This window comes from Bombus fervidus, chromosome 5 (assembly GCF_041682495.2).
Source record: "Bombus fervidus isolate BK054 chromosome 5, iyBomFerv1, whole genome shotgun sequence".
In the NCBI taxonomy this organism is placed as follows: domain Eukaryota; kingdom Metazoa; phylum Arthropoda; class Insecta; order Hymenoptera; family Apidae; genus Bombus; species Bombus fervidus.
The window spans coordinates 1,593,694-1,611,795 of record NC_091521.1 but is presented as its reverse complement, the minus strand read 5'-3'; the positions used below and the strand labels follow the sequence as shown (position 1 = coordinate 1,611,795).

Here is an 18,102-nt window from a genome sequence, read left to right as displayed (position 1 = left end):
AAGAAAGTGATACTTTTCTTCCTTCGAGTCTGTTTCTCCTAACACCCTTCTCCATGCTTCATTGCCTAGAACTGCATACTTAGGTCAGACCACGTGGATCAGGCTCTGTCCAATCAAGTATTTTCCCGCCAGTTCCATTTGAATGGTTCGCGAATCATAGTGATGCTTTCATTCCGCCATTGTACCTGCAATGCACGTGGATTGTATGATATATATACAAAGTCCAAGTTAAGAAAATGATTGCCAAAGTACAATTTATAACTTTCTTTATAGTTAAAACATAAATTGAATAATTATAAGATTAAGTACATTTTTCAGAAAATAGAAACTATTAGTGTATAAATATTATCCTTTAATAACTAATTCAGAGTTTCTCGATAGGGTATTTGTGTTTTTCTCCTTGCCATCATCATATATAGATATATGTATAAATGTGTCTGACTATTCATGTAAATGATTTCGAATTTCATTCTTAATTTACACATTCATATCCATTTTGGAATTTTGTTTATTTGAATTTGGATTTAAATTTACCGCCATATCACTGGTATCGGCGTCATCACATCATAGACATCTACTGTCAAATAAAGACAGTTTCGGTAATAAAAGAAATCTAAGTACTCATACACCATTTTGTAGTATTCGGAATAAAGCTTTCGTTGCAATGTCGAAAGCAAAGGTATCTGCAGAATGGAAAAAGCGGGTAAAATCGGAATACATGCGTTTGAGACAAATGAAACGCTATAAACGAGCAGACGAGGTAAAAATTGCTTGGAATCAAAACCGTAAAATTATGTCCGGTTAGTATACTCTTTATTTCTCACTATCGTTAAAGCAACTCTTGTCTTGAATTTTTACTACTTCTTAGATCTTTTAATAGTTGAACAAAAACGATGGGCAGACGGAAAAGCAATGTGGCTAGCAATGCAAGATATACCACCACATGTATCCTGTATGAAAAAGGCAGAAGTAACCAGTTCTGACAATGACGTACAATCATGTCCTGTTAAGATCATTAATGCAGTCACTCCTATACCAACCATGTATACATGGGCTCCAATACAACAGAATTTTATGGTTGAAGATGAAACAGTGTTACATAACATACCTTATATGGGGGATGAAATTTTAGACCAAGATGGTACATTTATCGAAGAGTTAATAAAAAATTATGATGGGAAAGTATGTGCGATATAATGAGAATAAAAGCTATTTTTGTTAAAATGAAATAATGATTTATCATTATGGAAAGTAAGTTTAATCGATTGATTTTAGGTACATGGAGACAGAGAATCAGGCTTCATGGATGATTCAATTTTTGTGGATTTAGTGAATGCTTTAATACAGTATGAAAAAGAGGACAGGGATAGAGAACAAGTAAAGAGAGGAAAAGAAAAAGAAGATGATAAAGATAAAGATAAGAAGGATATTCTTATCAAAACAGAAATTAAAACAGAAAAATTATTAGAAGAAGTTAGAACTGATAAAAGTCCATTTCCATCTATGCATATATTTAATGTAAGTAGTATATATAGAAACTAATTTTACCTTATTATTTATAACATTTATAGTATCATTATATTAATTCTTTAGGCAATATCTAGTATGTTCCCTGATAAAGGTAGGCCAGAAGAATTGAAAGAAAAATATATAGAATTAACAGAGAGATCGGATCCCAATATCTTACCTCCAGAATGTACACCGAATATTGATGGAGTGAATGCAAAGAGTGTACCTAGAGAACAAACAATGCATTCCTTCCATACATTATTTTGTAGAAGATGCTTCAAATACGACTGTTTCCTCCATCGTGAGTATAAAAATAAGACATAAATGTTTCACTCTTCTTAAATTGGTTATATCATTTAATTATAAAGATCAGCATTGAGATACAACCTAATGGCTATACACCATGCTGTATCCCTGCCTTAAATTGATCATCTGTTAATTACAATCATTTATGATTCCTGATTTATTGTAGCAGCCAGGGGAGCGTCGCCGTCAGGTAAAGAACAACACTGCATACAAACGATCATATTTGAACAAACGCTTCTTTCTCGTTTTACTTTTATCTTCTCTTTCTTTCTCCCTTTTCTTTCTTCTTCGTTCTTTATTCGGTTTATTCTTTTCGTTTAGCATGGAGAAGCCATCAAGGAAACATCTGCAATCATATTTCGTTGGTCGTTCGACGCTGTGAACACATACTAAATTCTACATCGTCTGTGATACTTTCCTTTAGAAATAGCTTCACACTGAATTTATATTGTTGCTTGTAGGACTTCAAGTCTGTCATCCAGGACCAAATTTGCAAAAACGAAAGGGACCTGATTTGAAGCCTTTTTCTGAACCTTGTGGAACAGAATGTTACATGCATTTGGTAAAAACAAGAATGACAATAACAATAACAAGGAAAGCAGGCAACTAAAACGCGAATTTTGTTTCGTAGGAAGGCATGAAAGAAAAACTTGCTGCACAAGCGGCAGATATAAAAGACGAGGAAAGCGATGAGAAACGCGGTGGACCCAGAAAGGTACGGAAACAAGCAAGCGTAGATTCCGGAAACGAAGCGAGTAGTGAAGATAGCAATGATAGCAATAAGTATAGCCAGGCAGGTGGTTGTCAAGGTAATATACAGAATGACTGATTTTTTCTAAATAAGCTATGTAGTATCTACATTGATTCATATGTCGTTATCGTATCGTTGTTATAGATTTTAAACAAAACGTTAATAAAGAAACAAAATCCGAAGAATTAATGGAAGATCAAGCTCAACCGGAAAATCAAACTCCATTTACTCTTCTGGGTCTCGATAAAAGAATAAAGACAGAAAGCGAACCTTCGTGGACAGGTTCAGAGCAAAGTTTGTTTCGAGCTCTTCATAAAGCTTTCCCTGGTAATCCGTGCGCATTAGCACAAATAATGCTGACTAAAACATGTCAGGAAGTATATCAGTTCGCACAGAAAGAAGCGTCAGATATTCCAGCAGTTGAAAATTTGAAGGACTTTACGCCACCACGAAAGAAAAAAAAGAAACACCGTCTCTGGTCAATGCATTGTAGAAAAATACAGCTAAAAAAGGATTCTGGTGAATATTCTAAAATAAATAATATTACTTTCTATAAATTCATAATTTACGTTATATTCTTGCTTTCAAGGTGCCAATCATGTTCATAATTTTGCTCCATGTGATCACCCGGGAAGACAGTGCGATAACTCGTGTCCATGTATACAAGCTCAGAATTTCTGCGAGAAGTTTTGCCAATGCAGTAGCGAATGTCAGAATCGTTTCCCAGGATGTAGATGTAAAGCTCAATGTAATACAAAACAATGCCCCTGTTACCTAGCCGTTAGAGAATGTGACCCAGATCTATGCCAAACATGCGGTGCAGATCAGTTTCATATTACTAAAATATCATGTAAAAACGTTAGCGTTCAACGCGGTCTCCGTATGTATATACATATATATTCTTTATATTTTTGAAATCATAACATTAACTTTCACTTCATATAAAGCATAATGTAATTTGACAGACAAACATCTTTTAATGGCACCATCTGATGTGGCTGGCTGGGGAATATTTCTTAAGGAATCTGCGGCAAAGAACGAATTTATATCGGAATATTGTGGTGAAATTATAAGTCAAGATGAAGCTGACAGACGAGGCAAAGTGTATGATAAGTACATGTGTAGTTTCCTCTTTAACCTTAATAACGGTAAGAAAAATAGTAACATGTCCTATAGTTTCCTGCCAATGTTTGGAAAAGCAATCAAATTTCTATTAATTTTGCCGTTTTAACATTTAGACTTTGTCGTGGATGCCACTCGAAAGGGCAATAAAATAAGATTTGCGAATCATTCAATAAATCCTAATTGCTATGCAAAAGTAATGATGGTAAATGGCGACCATAGGATAGGTATTTTTGCAAAAAGAGCTATTCAGCCTGGCGAGGAATTATTTTTTGATTACAGGTAAAATTGCTAACGTTATTATGTATCACATTATTTTCGCATTATATTTATATATTTCTTCTTCTACAGATATGGACCAACAGAGCAATTAAAATTCGTGGGCATTGAACGCGAAATGGAATTTTTATAATGAAAAATAAAATTCATTAGACAGTAACATATTTGATAAAGATTGAAGAGAGATAAAGAAAAAGAAAGAAATAATAATACAGTTTTTATTACAAAACAAATGAAAGCAAAGAAGAGAGAAATATAATCAATAAATTTCCATTCCTAAAATTACGACATATGTTTATGTCTTTTTAATCAATAAATTATACATGTATTTTGGAAAATACCGATTTAATGTCTATAACATTGTTCATGGTCCTTTATCATCTAATTCAGTTTTATGTCTAAATCGAAGATGGTTAAATTAAATATTACTTTTTTGTTTCATAAAAAAAGATTAATAGTAATAAAGGAAGTTATAGTATGTACAAATACTTAATATAAATCTGACTAAATAGATGGTGTTAATTTAAAACAACATATAATGGAAAAGCTCTGTGATAAACTTGTTTGATAAACAATTGAGCTATTAATAGCGATCTTCGTATTTTCAAGATAGTAATCGCTATGAATAGTTTGTATACACATTTATCGGAATATCATTGTAATCATTAAATCTTGTACTTACAACAAAGTGTCGTTCCAGAGTGAATTATAATTGAATTTTATTAACATAATTAAACATGCTAATGTTAAATATGTTGCTTATATCGATCAGATAATCTGTTTATTACTTTTGTTTCTCTTTCTCTTTTTCCTTCTTCCGCTTGTTCTTCTTCTCCTTCTTCCTACTTCTCCTTCTCCCCACCATCGCGGTAAGGGATCCAAAAGTGCAAGAACTACGAATAGGTTGCAGTGTATAATAGTTATATTTTTTCCTTGAGATCCACTTACACTTTGACACTTTCTGATTGTACAATTATCGGAGCAACGCTCAAAAAACGTTTTGTGTGATTGATCGATTAAAACTTGAAAGAAGTGGGAAATATTGAATATTCAATGACTGAGAAAATTAAGCAGACGAAAGAATTAAAACACGAAACAGAAACGGAGTATTTTACCAGTGTTATGCCAGTAGAAGGTAATGATCTAAGCTTACATGATGTCATGTTCAATAGAGGCGAATACAAGTAGAAAACTAGATACATATACAAATAGTTCTTTACCGAGATAAAAATATGCATGTACTGACATTAATGATGTTCATCCTATCAATTTACATTCATATATTCATAAAGATAAAGTAAAATAAAAGAAACGGAGCCTGTTAATGCATCATAAAACAATAGAAGAAGATTTGTAATTTAAGATAAATATATATTTTACTCGAACTGTACGTAAACTATACTTTTACTAACATTTATTGTTGAGCTATTCGCGAACATGATTCTTTGCGGGGGTAACGTTACGCATGACTAACAATAAAGAAAAAAGCCAACTAAATTTCCGTTGAGTTACATAGATCGGAAATAGCTCGTACTGGCAATCAGCCAACTCTTAAAGCTAGAGGCATATTGAGAGAAAGAACCGTGAATTCGTTAGATGTTCTGTTTTTCTTTCTTGTTGAGTAATTTTTGTCGATTTGGTTTGTTTTAAATGGAACAGACAATTAAAAATTGTAAGATCGTAAAAAATGTAATGGGGAGGGGAATTAGATACCTTACACCTCTTACATCGTTTAACAGCGCGTACTTGCATACATACATACCATTTGCTTGCATTATGTATGTATTATACCTATGTATACATTATATATGTTCGTACGCGCATGCAATACTATATACACACATGCGATACTACTGCTCTCGATTCTCGGTGCTTATAGAGATGCTTTTAATGAGAGTTAGAGATTTTTCAATTGTCTAACTTCCTTGGATGTTACTATTTCTCAACCTTAGTAGTATAGTAGTTAATATATGCAATATATGGATATATTGTAGAAAAATCAGAGAAACATGTAGCAAAAGAAGCCGACATTGAGGATTTAAAACAACTGCGAAGCAAATACGAGGGGAAATTAACAGCCTCCCTCTATGCTGGCACTCTCTTCGTTGCTGTCATTGCCTTGATTCCCGCTCTGGGAATTCTCTGCATTCCTAACTATCAGGTAAATTTAATGCGTCCCTACGAAACATTAAAATAACGCTAAACCGTTTGTTTCGTAACTCAACTGAGTACTCTTTTTATCGCTCATAAACTATTTAGTGTAACAAAGGGAAATAAATATGTATACACGAGTACATATGTAAAATACATACTTATTGTATATTTAGTTTACAATACTTAGTTTCGTTACTATGTACCCACAAGTAATCGTGTGTGTACATATTATGTATCCAACGTCTAAAATAGAAAGAAAAAACTTAAAATTATTCTTAGCCTACTCCTTTCGTTTTGTTACAGGATTTAACTGAAGCGACTATCCCTATATCGACTTTGACGATATTATTATTCTCTTCATTAAGTTTATTACTAATAACGCAACTACCGTCCACGTTAGCATCCGCTAAAGCTAGACTTCTCATTGGTTTTATTGCGTCTGCTACTTTAGGTGTTGGAATTATAATCGTGCGTGCTTCGGTACCCTTGTTTATCGCAGTTCACGCAATGATCGCTGTACTACCGAGAGATAGTCGACAAACACCAACGATTCTTGCAATTACACTAATTGTTGTTCATTTAGGCATGCGATTCGTGTTTCTCGATCACTCGAGCTACTATCAAATAGTCAAGGTATGACGGTATGCCTGTTTATCTGTTTAAACTGGCATATCCTCTACTACTACTACTACTTTATTTTTTGTACCTTCATTTACTTTGTTTTCATATTTGGCTCTACTTATTTGATCGTTCTCCTTACCATTTAATTTAGACATGCAGCGAGATCGTCTTTCTGTTTGCTGCAGTTCTGTCGGGTTCGTATTATAGCATCCTAACTGCAAAAGCGCACAATAGAACGTTTTCTAGAACAAAAACAGTCATCGAATCCAGAATAAAGTTAGAATGTGAAAGAGAACAACAAGAACAGTTATTGTTGAGTGTTATTCCGGCTTATATTGCAGCTGAGGTAAGCTTTGCATTTCCCTCTGATAAAACATTACCATTGTTGATTACCCGTTCGAGTATATTGGACATTGTTAAATAAAATTGAGACAGGTGAAAAGAAGCATTATGTTGAAAATGGCGGATGCGTGTCAAGAGGCTCGTAAACATACGCAAACTAGATTCCATGAAATGTATGTGCAACGATATAACAATGTTAGGTAAGCTAAAGGATAGAACCAAATACTACTTCCATTAGTAGCAGTATTGGTGTTAGTCAAACGTAAAATAGGTAGAAAGAATAATGACATCTCTTTCAGTATTTTATATGCGGACATTGTTAATTTTACGCCGCTCTCGGAACAATTGTCAGCCTCGAATTTGGTAAAGATATTGAACGAACTATTCGGAAGATTCGATCAAATTGCTCAGGTAAAGTCGCAATCATTTTTTATTGGATTAGTAGAAGTATTATTCAGTATCGCACAAAATGAGTCTGCTGCCTTACTGAAATAACTTAAATTCGTAACCTGATAATGTTTGAATAAAAAAACACGAACTCCCATTTTTAGGAAAATCAATGCATGAGAATCAAAATCCTGGGTGACTGTTACTACTGCGTTTCAGGATTACCCATTTCTCGACCGAATCATGCGTACAATTGCGTGACTATGGGATTACAAATGATAGATGCTATCAGGTAGAAGAAGAAAGGATAAGCTGGTCTTTCTCCGTAATGCTAGAATGATAGAAACATAACCGATCGTTCCTCTTCTTAGATTCGTTCGCGAAGCAACGGGATTCAATGTGGATATGCGAATAGGAATACACACCGGAAACGTGCTATGCGGTGTACTTGGTTTACGAAAATGGCAATTTGACGTTTGGAGTGATGATGTTACACTGGCAAACCATATGGAGAGCGGTGGCTTACCGGGGTAATTTATCATAGTTATCATATACGTTTGTTGGAACGAGGGAAACTGCCTTTACTTTCGAATAGCTTTCCTTTTTTCAAGGAGAGTGCATATAACTAAAGCTACCCTGCTTCATCTTGGAAATCACTTCGAAGTGGAACCTGGCAATGGAGGGTCGCGAGAGAGCTATCTTGCCCAGCATAATGTTGAAACTTTTTTGATAGTGCCACCAAAGGTGAGATCAAATCCTCTTCTTCCATCGGTATCATTATCAATAAACATTTTAATCACAAATTAGAATTTTCCATTGATATTCATGATACAAAAATTAATGCTCTGTGCATAAGATTTAAATTAATTTTAATAAATTAAATTAAACTAAAAATTAAGGTAAAAGTGTCGTGTATGTATCAAAATCGGTAAAACAATCGAGTATTGAGAAAAAATAATTATTCAATTGGCATCGATTACTGCAGTAGAATATTCAATTACGATTGATTTTATTTTAATAATGATATTTCGAACATTGGTTCGAGTTATTGAATTTGTTAACCAAATCTGATGCATAATGATTTATTTTGTATTATGGTAGAAAGCCAACCAAGAAAATCACACGGATGATGAGCGCGAACGCAGTGCTATCTCCATACCGTCCAGGTGAACACGGCACATCGTTCAGTTTCGATATTTCGGTCTATTCACGTATGGAAACTGTGTCAATGCTGTAACAATGCCACCTTCCCGCGTTTAAATTTGGCTTTAAATGTAATTATAATTCTCTAACCCGAATGAAATTAGTGCACTGTCAACAGATAGCTAATATCGTAACAGAATCGTTCATTTTTAGCTTTTAAAATGATGATCACATTCTTCTTCTTCATATCTTCTGTATTAACCACTAATGAGTAATATTTAACTGAGTTCAAAAAGCTAAGAAAGTATCATTTGTTTACGTCTTCTTTTGATATTTCGATAATTGTCACTCAAAAAAAAAAAAAAAAAAAAAAGAAAAGAAAACAGAGAAAGGAAAACGGAAGAAAAGAAGAAAACAACCTATAAATACACATTTAAAATAATTCCCATCTCTATATTTGAGCAGATCAAGACCAAGCAGTAAAATGACAAAATATGTTGAAAGTTGGGGTGCTGATAAACCTTTCGCCAACATTGTAGAAGCTACGCTTGCCAAGAATATTGGCCTAACGGTAAGCAAAAAATTGATTGTCATTCAATTTATTGTTTTTAATTAATTAGTAATTAGTTAGTAATCTAAAGAAGGAAAATTAGTCCTTTCTTGTATTAATACAATGAGATATGATTAAATCAAGAATTTAAGCTATAGGAATTAACGCATTATGTGTCTCTTTGTCTCTTATAGAGCATCGCTATGATTGAATCGAATCTTTTCATAAATAGTAATTCTAATTGTTTTCTCGATATAAGGTGAGTTTATCTTTTTCTTTATTTTTCGTTTTTATAAATATCATGCATGATATTCGTACATACATACATATATAGCATAAATTAAGCGTCAATAAGTATATACATATCCAATATTCAATGTTCATATGCGTGTTCATCGCAATAGAAAATGGTGTCAGAGCAACGAAGGCATGTCATCCTTCACTTATCGATTTTATGATCAAAACCAAGAACTTCAATACCGCCAACAGATTGATGAACAATATCCGTGGTATCTCCTCGCTTCAACTATTATTTATGCTATGATCTTCGCCATTCAAATTATGTATTTACCGAGGTAAGCACCTACAAACCGACTAATTTATTATTCGATTTTCCTCGTATTGATAAAAGAATTTATATAATTAAAAAATTTCAAAAAACGCGTGACGTACTTGGAATGTCTGAGCTTGATTTAGGATGTATGTTGATTCATTGTTGTACAAAATGTTCACGGCAACCTTCCTATCTGACTTTAACACGTTTTATCCTAATAAAGGTGGGACGATACTAGAATTGATGTGAAGTGCTCATTGTTTCTAAATTATTCCTCGGAGTTTAAATACCGAGATAACAGTCTTCGGCTGTTAAACGTGAAAAAAAAAAATAAAAATTTTGTAAAAATTGATACTTGTTACTCCTAATATGCTTTAATACTGCATCCAGACTGACAGACAGTTCACGAGCAGCTGCATATTTTTCGCTGATAGTGTGGTCGCTCTAGCGAAAAACGAATCCTATTTGTTCAGAAGAGTACTCACTCGCATCAATGGCTTATAACTGCTCTTAAGCAGTCTAAATACAACATGAGATCTCTATTTAAAAGTAGTCTTCCTTTGTGATTGTATTACAAGCTTTATCAAGGAGGACTTGACACATTCTTTTGCTTGTTCCGTTCTGGAATGAAACAAATACATATATACAAATCGACAATAAGTATTATAAAGGATGATTCTCCCATTAGTTGGTTCAAGAGAAATGTCATCGATTATATACATACATCCTATATTGTAGCAATATCGCCGTAGTAATTTAGACGATCGGACATGGATATGTACGTGTCTACTCTATGTCATTGGCGGTTACCGTACCAAAAACGACCACGTGTGTATATACCTGTTAAAGGGAAATAAGAGTATACTTACTGTGTATCGGGAAAATTTTCAGTTACTTTTCTCAAAAAACAAATCCTTATACAGAAAGACTTTATTCTTCGTTTTCAATTTATTTTTTCGCTATGAGTTTCGGTAATTGTATCACGATTCCGGACACGCCCTATATAGATCGTTACACATAGAAATTTTTATTACAGGAGCATCACAGTTTACAGTTGTTTTCTACCCGTTTTATCATGTTTATCCATTTTTTCCATATTATGTTGGTCAAATGTTAAAATCAAAATCGATGGCAACAATATACGAAGTTGGTTATCTTTGAACAGGGAAGTCAGAATAACAGTATACTTAATTACGGTCATTTTAACAATCACGTCATGCGTTCTGACTATATTGTTGAACGATATCGAGCAGACAAACAAATACGATGTCATCGTACCAGTACGTATCAATATTTATACATACATATGTACATGAGAAAAGTTAACTTCATCTAACACTCTTTTTTACGATTAGACTAACTAGGTGTATTAACTTGCCATTGTTACAATTCTTGATTAAATAACATCAAAATTCGAGATTATGTAATACTAACTATGTATACAGATACAATACAAAAAAGCGTTATTTTATTCACGAGGGGTATTTTCTTCTTCCTTTTTCAGTTATACACATATACTGCGGTGATGTCCTTAATCGTAGGTTGGACACATTTACGTGTTGATTTTTTGCTAAAATTCTGCACAATGTTTCTCTCTCTAACAACAATCGTATTTGTGTTTTCGCAAGCACCAATCGCACGATTGTATAATGCGATCGAGGCCGTCGAGTAGGTAGAAATAATTATACTATTCAAAAAATTATATAAAAAATATTGAAATTTCAATGTCGGTGTTTATTTATCTATGTGTATACATATGTGTATGTATACAACAAATTGTAATGTTTATACCTATATACCTGACTTATTTCGCAGACATTATCGCATTCATTATTTATTCACAATTTGTTATTTACTTGCACTTGTATGCCTCGTGCTGCATATTTTGGATAGACAAATTGAATATACTTCGAGAACTGATTTTCTATGGCAAAGTAAACTGAAAATAGAACAAGATGAGGTAGAAACTATGAGAGGTATTAACAAGATTCTCCTCGAAAACATATTGCCTGCTCATGTAGCAGAGCATTTTTTAACGAATGTCAGAGCAACTCAGGTGAACGTTTAACACCTCGCTACTTAAACAGTAACAACAGTAAACGAGTAAAAATGTTTCTCACGCTTAGAAATTCTCCCATAGGATCTTTATCATGAAAGATACAGCAGTATTGCCGTAATGTTTGCATCCATTCCAAATTATAAGGAATTCTATGATGAAACCGACATAAATAAACAAGGATTGGAATGTCTGAGGCTTCTAAATGAAATTATATGTGATTTTGACAAATTGTTGCTTAAACCAAAATTTTCTGGAATCGAAAAAATTAAAACTATCGGTAGCACTTATATGTTGGCTTCTGGTCTTAGTCCAGGGAAAGAAGATATTGATGAAAAGGTAAAAATGCACATCGATCATATATGTTACAGATATACATATTGTTCAACCGTTTCGCGGGGAGACGCGTTCGTGGTGTAACGTGCCAACGAGAATCGTAAATTATCGTTACGATACGATAATCGACGCCACGAATCAACTGAAACGGTATTTCAGTTAAGATAATAGGGGCGGTTAAAATGATTATAACACTGAGCTAACGAGTTCAATATACACTTTTATTTCTAACAACTTCTTAGAATGCGATTGATGAATAGAAAAGTACTTTTATTAACCAACTCGCAATAACTAACTGTTAATCACTTTTCTCCCTCAAACATCCGTTTGTCATCTTTGCCTTCTTCCGAGTAACTAGGAGGCATTTTTATGGATCTATTGAATTATCCCGAACCTTTCGGCCTGTCGACACTTACGCTTTATCGCAACAATGTAAAGATTTCGTCGGGTCTTTCTTAAACAATCTTTCCGCAATACTACAATAAGGAGCTAAGAAGCCGCTGAAAAGAGAATCGTTGTGCCAGGTTCGGCGTTAGTGTTAGTTTTGGCAAGATAACGGTTCCTTAGGATTATTGCGGGTCTTGGGCCTGGTGTGTCGCCTCAGCGGTTCCCGGGCAACTCTCGATCGCAAGAGGGACGGTCATCGTGGAAGGTTTGGTCGGTTGGAGTCCGACATCACCACGCCGCTCTTCCTCCTAGAAGCGACGAGTGTCCGTGCGGATTTTCCTCACGGAAAAAAAAAGGATTATTGCGGGTCCGAATAAGTATGGTGGCTATCTCGATCGAGGAATGAATTATGGTTTATAGTAGGTCCCGCGACGTAAAACATATACTTGGGTACCTGTGTATATCCTGTCGATACATTATAAGTGTACTTACACTATGAATGTACATTTACTTTTCATTCTGACCTTATAATAGTACAATATGAACGATATTTTTTTTAATTGCAATTAAACAATTACACGAAATTAGACATTTTCTACTTTCAGGAACTTTCAAAACAAGATCATAATATAATCATTCTCGTTGAATTTGCTCTTGCTTTGATGACAATCCTCGATCAAATCAACAAGGAATCTTTTCAAAGATTTAAATTAAGAATGGGTAAGTTTCTCTCAAAAATAGAAATACGAACCTACATTGTGTGTATGTAACGTTAATCCGGCAGAAATATACAAAAAAATAGATTTAATAAATAATTTATTGTGAAATAAACAAGAAAATATTGTAGATGTCACTGATTACTGATCTTCATGCATTTATTTATTATGGTTTAAACAGAAACGATGGTTATTTAACGTGAACTTATTGCAGTAATGTGATATAACTAAGACAACTAAATTGATAATTTGCAACTCAACTCACAACTTGCTTTATATACCAGAGTTTTGATATTCTTAGTACGTACTTGTGTTCCCCAGACGTGGATGACCCATGGTCAAGTACTCCTTTTAATTACCCAATGTCATAAAGGAGCACAGGTATATGGCATCGTTCCGGGCACGTCAGCACTTTTATTATTTTCTACCTGTAGTTCATCGGAATTTTCCCCAGTTTTTCTCCGGTACTACAATATAATAGAGGGGGAGGATGACATTTAATAAATACAAAAATATAGTACATTTTTCAAAAAGTTTACCTCAAGAAAGAGAAGGAAAAAATTTGTTATTAAGGAAGAAAAAACTATTAGTATACATGTATAATGTAGTTGGTTTTATAACAAAATTTCTTTCGTTACAGGTTTAAATCATGGACCTGTGATAGCAGGGGTGATCGGAGCACAAAAACCTCAATACGATATTTGGGGAAATACCGTAAACGTAGCATCAAGAATGGATAGTTGCGGAGAAATGGGAAAACTTCAAGTTACTGAAGATACAGCCAAGATTCTAATCGCTGCTGGTTATGAATTGACGTGTCGAGGCCCTACTTATGTCAAAGGAAAAGGAACTTTAATAACATATTTCGTAAAAACACCATTCGACGACAAAGAAGAAACTTAATTTAGGAATGTTTGACTTAGGCCAGACAAAATCTAAAGATACAAATGAAACGGAAAATGCAATGAAATAAAAGAGATAGAGCAACAGTCACTTTGTTCATTCTAAAAGCCAAACCAAAAAAAGTAAGAGTATAACCTAAGTTTATACTTGTTACTTAGTAATGTCATTAGTGAATAAATTATGAATACGCATGATAAAATGATGAATTATTTAATGTCATATTGTTATATAAACAAACAATTACGATAAAGAATAATCTATAAATCATAATGTTTATATATATTCAGACATAAGCAAATACATATTATGTATATATAATTGAAGTGTTAATCAAAATCGATAGGATCGGGAAAAAAGGAAAAAAGAAAGGAAGGAAAGAAGTAAACGATTTTGTTCATTAATTTTTTAAGGATAGATTATGCGTAACAGTGTCCTTGATTTCGCAAACACCATTCAGGTTGTAAGGTCTCAGCAGAGATTCCTCTTTTTACGAATCGTTCTCGATGTCTCAGCATTCTATATTCAGCATGAATCCAAGTTGAATTGGGCTCTGCCCACAATCTCTCAGCAAATGCTGCGGATCTAGGCCAAATTTTCGTATCAGTTGACGCGCTATCGGCTTGTTCCGTCCAAAGAGCTGTTTCACCTCCTGTTACAACACGAAAATATGCCTATACTATATATGTATATATTTGTTGTGTGACATCACTATGGCTAAGTTTTTCTCTTTAATAAGCCGCTTACTTCTTAAATGTACAAAAGAAGCCCAATCGGACATTGTAGGTATAACGATATAATCTTTGCATTTCAAAGTAAAAAGAAATATTTACCTAATATAAGATGTTTTTTATTCTCGAGATGTTGCAATTTGATCATTTTCAGAGGAGAGTTGTCGTAAACGATCTGCCATCCTTTGTAAGGAGAACACCAATTATTACCCTCGCCTACCCAAGCTGAGAAACTAAAAGAAAAAACATAAGTAAAATAGAAAGTGGAGGATGCCAAAATCTAATATTAAATTGTTAATTACGAGTATATTAATAATCTATAATACTACTAATAATATAATAACTTGAAAATATTTATTTACCTATCCACTTATTTTACCTACCCACAATCTAGATAGAGAGCGTCATAATTAGAAATAATTAATTTAAAATTATTTCGTAACAATCTACCAATACTAAGATCATCTTTGGTTGTCCATACTTGAATGATATAGTTCTTAGGATCCAAATATTTAATATTTTGTTCGTTGGTTAAGCCACTAGTCCACAAAATGATAGGTATCTCCTTTCCATCGTTAGCGATTTTCAGCTTGTCCATTGCCTTTTTTTGAAAATAATCCCAAAGCATGTAAAAACTTGATTCTGATAGATCCCAATTTTGTACAGTTTGCATCCAATTTTTAATAACGGCCGAAGAATTCCAACAGTTTATATTCACTTCATCTCCACCCATATGAAACAGGTCTGGTTGAAAATCCCGTATCATGTCTTTATATATTCCTTCTAGAATTTCGTATACTTTCTCATTAGTCGGATTCAATTGACCGCAAGGTGGCTCAACACAGTAATTTCTCCAGGGTTCTGCTTTGAAACAAACAACTGTATCATTTCCAATCTGAAAGCGATAGAATCATCAAAATTTCATTTGCTTTTCATTCTTCATCTGCTTCTTGTTCTTTTATTTTAACTCCTGTTTTTAATTCCTTTTTTTTTCGTTAAAGCGCATAAATTAAAAGAGAGTAAAGAAATTCAATTACCCATTGCCAGCCTTCTCCCACGTGGGCGGGGGCATCAAATTCCGGTAGTACTCTAACACCGCGAATAAGGCCGTATTCAACAATTTCCTTCACATCTTCTTGATTATAAATCTTGTCAGCTGCATAAGAACCAAATTTTGAAAATTCCGGCCATGTTTTGCTAACATAGGGAAAACTTTGAGAGTCGATAATGTGCCAATGCAACGTATTTAATTTGGACATGCCCATGCCGTCGATCGTTCGCAATATCGTTGCCTTGTCAATGAAATTTCGACTAGTATCCAATAACACGCCACGGTAAGGATACACAGGGCCATCAACAATCACCATTTCATTCGGAATTTGAATCTGATTCCGTAAATCGTCGAAAACGATCAATTGACTCAATGTTTCCAAAGCATGTCGTACACCGAAATATGATTTCGCTATAATCGTTACTTCCAATAGCTATATATTGTAAAATAAGAAAAAGAAAATAACAAGAGTAATTATATATTTTATATTACATATATATTTGAGTATTTATTTAGGAGGATATATAAATTATTTTGTTAAGTATAAATTTATGTTAATAATTCAAGTTCGTCGACAAATAAAATCTAAAACCTGTTCCAAAGTATCGAACTATCTTCACGTATAAAACCATAAATATGTATTAGTAATATGTTATGGAAATAACGTTCTCGATACGATCTTTCCTTCTCTGATTGTCTCACCTCATCCCCCTCCTACTATACTACAGTTAATTTTTAGTGTTTTTTAAATTCCTCTTTCTCTTTCTGTTATTAATTGCAAACGTATGAAATATATATAAATTATACTGAACGATAAACAAAGCTTTCTGTGAAAGGATTACCACGCGCTCACCGTTTTATCCGTTTGTGTTACAGTTAAATTATAGCTTTCGTCCGTGTGCAAGGTCAATTTAATGTTGTTATCTTCGAGATAACCCTTGCATTGAATAAGCATGCCCACCCCACCACCATTTGCTAATTTTCCGCCAATGTTCTTTACGGTATTTCTTAATAAATGTATATTCCTTTCAAGAAGATATTCAATTTGTGTCCCAGTTTGTACATCGCCTAATAAAATCTTATCTGGATTAAGCTGAACCATATTCTTGCTCAAAGACAGGTGACCAGTTGGTTTTGGCCACAGAGAACTGGATGCATCACAAAACAGTTCGCATACTTCCAACGAAATGGGTTCAGTTACATCCTTTGTGATTAACTCCTTCTTACAGAGACCACCCTCGCACTTATAATGCCATAGTGAACTGTGATCAAAATTAATAGATTTCTTCTTTTCTCCTTCTTCATAGATATATAACTTTAACATTTTTCTTTTCAGAAAAAATGATCAAAATACTATTTCTGCCATTAACTGATAAACCAAATAGATAAAATAAAACATTTTTCTTTTCAGAAAAAAATCAGAACACTGTTTCTACCATTAACTGATAAACCAAATAAATAAAATAAAAATGAAGATATGTATTATATATCTATTCATGTGTAAATATATACATGTATAACAAAGATTAATAATTGTTATAAGGTGAATTTATTAATAACTTTTAAACTATAATATTTAGAAAATTTACGATTTACGATTCGAGGTAATAGCACATGTTTTTCGTGTTCAATTTCATTTAATTTTCTGTTTAATATCACCTATGATGTAGATGAATAAGGTGCCACGTACGCGTAAATATCTACCTGCTGCTTTCACTATACAAGTTAAAATGGAACAAATCTCTCTTTCTCTTACCGTCTGTCTGTCAATTTTCAAGGAAAAATGTTTGCATTGAATTATAATCGTTCAACTTTTATATGTTGATTCTACACGTGTCCTTACTTTATTTTTTTATAAATTTTTTAAAAATTATTTATAAATTTTATCTAAAAAATAGAAAGGATTACTTACCTATATTCTCCAATATTATCACTCGTGTTAACTCCAATAATAAATACGATAAGTAACAAAGTGAGGATATTAATACTTCGCATGTTTCATCCGTGCATAGATACGGTCTTTCGAATCTTTCGATACTGAATACTGCGGATATCTCTTCATTCGAATGATTTTATTCGCTTAGCGACATGGATCAAATCCATTTTGATTGGATAAAGAATCACGAAGTGGGGTAACGACATTACTGTTTAATAAATTTGGATTTTAACGAATTCGATAAAAAAAGAGTTTCGTTTTTATACTATTCA

The 18,102-nt window shown here is 33.4% G+C and overlaps 3 protein-coding genes and 1 long non-coding RNA gene across 6 annotated transcripts; 2 read left to right on the top strand and 2 right to left on the bottom strand.

Annotated features, from left to right (window-relative positions):
- Positions 1-661: 661 nt before the first annotated feature.
- LOC139987762 (uncharacterized) lies at positions 662-4,780 on the bottom strand. Its single transcript, XR_011799926.1, has 2 exons — positions 4,650-4,780; positions 662-2,161 (listed from the first exon to the last, which is right to left on the bottom strand). It is a non-coding gene; the product is annotated as an uncharacterized lncRNA (long non-coding RNA).
- On the top strand, positions 665-4,743 carry E(z) (histone-lysine N-methyltransferase E(z)). 3 transcript variants are annotated; one of them, XM_072004378.1, is made up of 12 exons: positions 665-800; positions 881-1,182; positions 1,276-1,518; positions 1,594-1,810; positions 1,982-2,005; positions 2,277-2,377; positions 2,447-2,624; positions 2,711-3,085; positions 3,156-3,446; positions 3,532-3,714; positions 3,805-3,970; positions 4,040-4,743. In XM_072004378.1, the coding sequence occupies exons 1-12, from the start codon at positions 665-667 to the stop codon at positions 4,098-4,100; spliced, it is 2,277 nt and encodes a 758-aa protein (XP_071860479.1). In that variant the 3' UTR covers positions 4,101-4,743. The 3 variants fall into 3 exon arrangements, with proteins under 3 accessions (XP_071860479.1, XP_071860478.1, XP_071860480.1); XM_072004377.1 differs by having other exon boundaries at positions 869-1,182; XM_072004379.1 differs by lacking the exon at positions 1,982-2,005 and having other exon boundaries at positions 869-1,182.
- Positions 4,781-4,964: 184 nt separating the features above from the next.
- On the top strand, positions 4,965-14,314 carry Adcy2 (adenylate cyclase type 2 Ac76E). Its single transcript, XM_072004376.1, has 19 exons — positions 4,965-5,102; positions 5,962-6,128; positions 6,425-6,754; positions 6,894-7,088; positions 7,178-7,284; positions 7,384-7,495; positions 7,636-7,763; positions 7,843-8,001; positions 8,083-8,215; positions 8,573-8,637; positions 9,080-9,185; positions 9,359-9,423; positions 9,569-9,739; positions 10,754-10,997; positions 11,222-11,385; positions 11,533-11,773; positions 11,858-12,112; positions 13,102-13,216; positions 13,853-14,314. The coding sequence occupies exons 1-19, from the start codon at positions 5,021-5,023 to the stop codon at positions 14,113-14,115; spliced, it is 3,102 nt and encodes a 1,033-aa protein (XP_071860477.1). The 5' UTR covers positions 4,965-5,020; the 3' UTR covers positions 14,116-14,314.
- Positions 14,310-17,974, bottom strand: Hexo1 (beta-hexosaminidase 1). The gene is made up of 6 exons (XM_072004381.1): positions 17,807-17,974; positions 16,748-17,156; positions 15,881-16,327; positions 15,227-15,738; positions 14,946-15,076; positions 14,310-14,764 (listed from the first exon to the last, which is right to left on the bottom strand). Exons 1-6 carry the CDS (start codon positions 17,887-17,889, stop codon positions 14,532-14,534), a joined length of 1,815 nt encoding a protein of 604 aa, XP_071860482.1. The 5' UTR covers positions 17,890-17,974; the 3' UTR covers positions 14,310-14,531.
- Between the last annotated feature and the right edge of the window lie 128 nt (positions 17,975-18,102).

Bases quoted from the DNA above. Each gene is read 5' to 3' on its own strand.
- Hexo1 (XM_072004381.1), bottom strand. From the start codon at position 17,889: ATGCGAAGTATTAATATCCTCACTTTGTTACTTATCGTATTTATTATT. The intron at 15,739-15,880 runs GTAATTGAATTT...TATCGCTTTCAG, and splicing joins TGGGAGAAGGCTGGCAATGG to ATTGGAAATGATACAGTTGT. The intron at 15,077-15,226 runs GTAGGTAAAATA...TTTTTCTTTTAG, and splicing joins GCTCTCTATCTAGATTGTGG to TTTCTCAGCTTGGGTAGGCG.
- Adcy2 (XM_072004376.1), top strand. From the start codon at position 5,021: ATGACTGAGAAAATTAAGCAGACGAAAGAATTAAAACACGAAACAGAA. The intron at 8,216-8,572 runs GTGAGATCAAAT...GTATTATGGTAG, and splicing joins TTTTGATAGTGCCACCAAAG to AAAGCCAACCAAGAAAATCA. The intron at 9,424-9,568 runs GTGAGTTTATCT...TCATCGCAATAG, and splicing joins AATTGTTTTCTCGATATAAG to AAAATGGTGTCAGAGCAACG.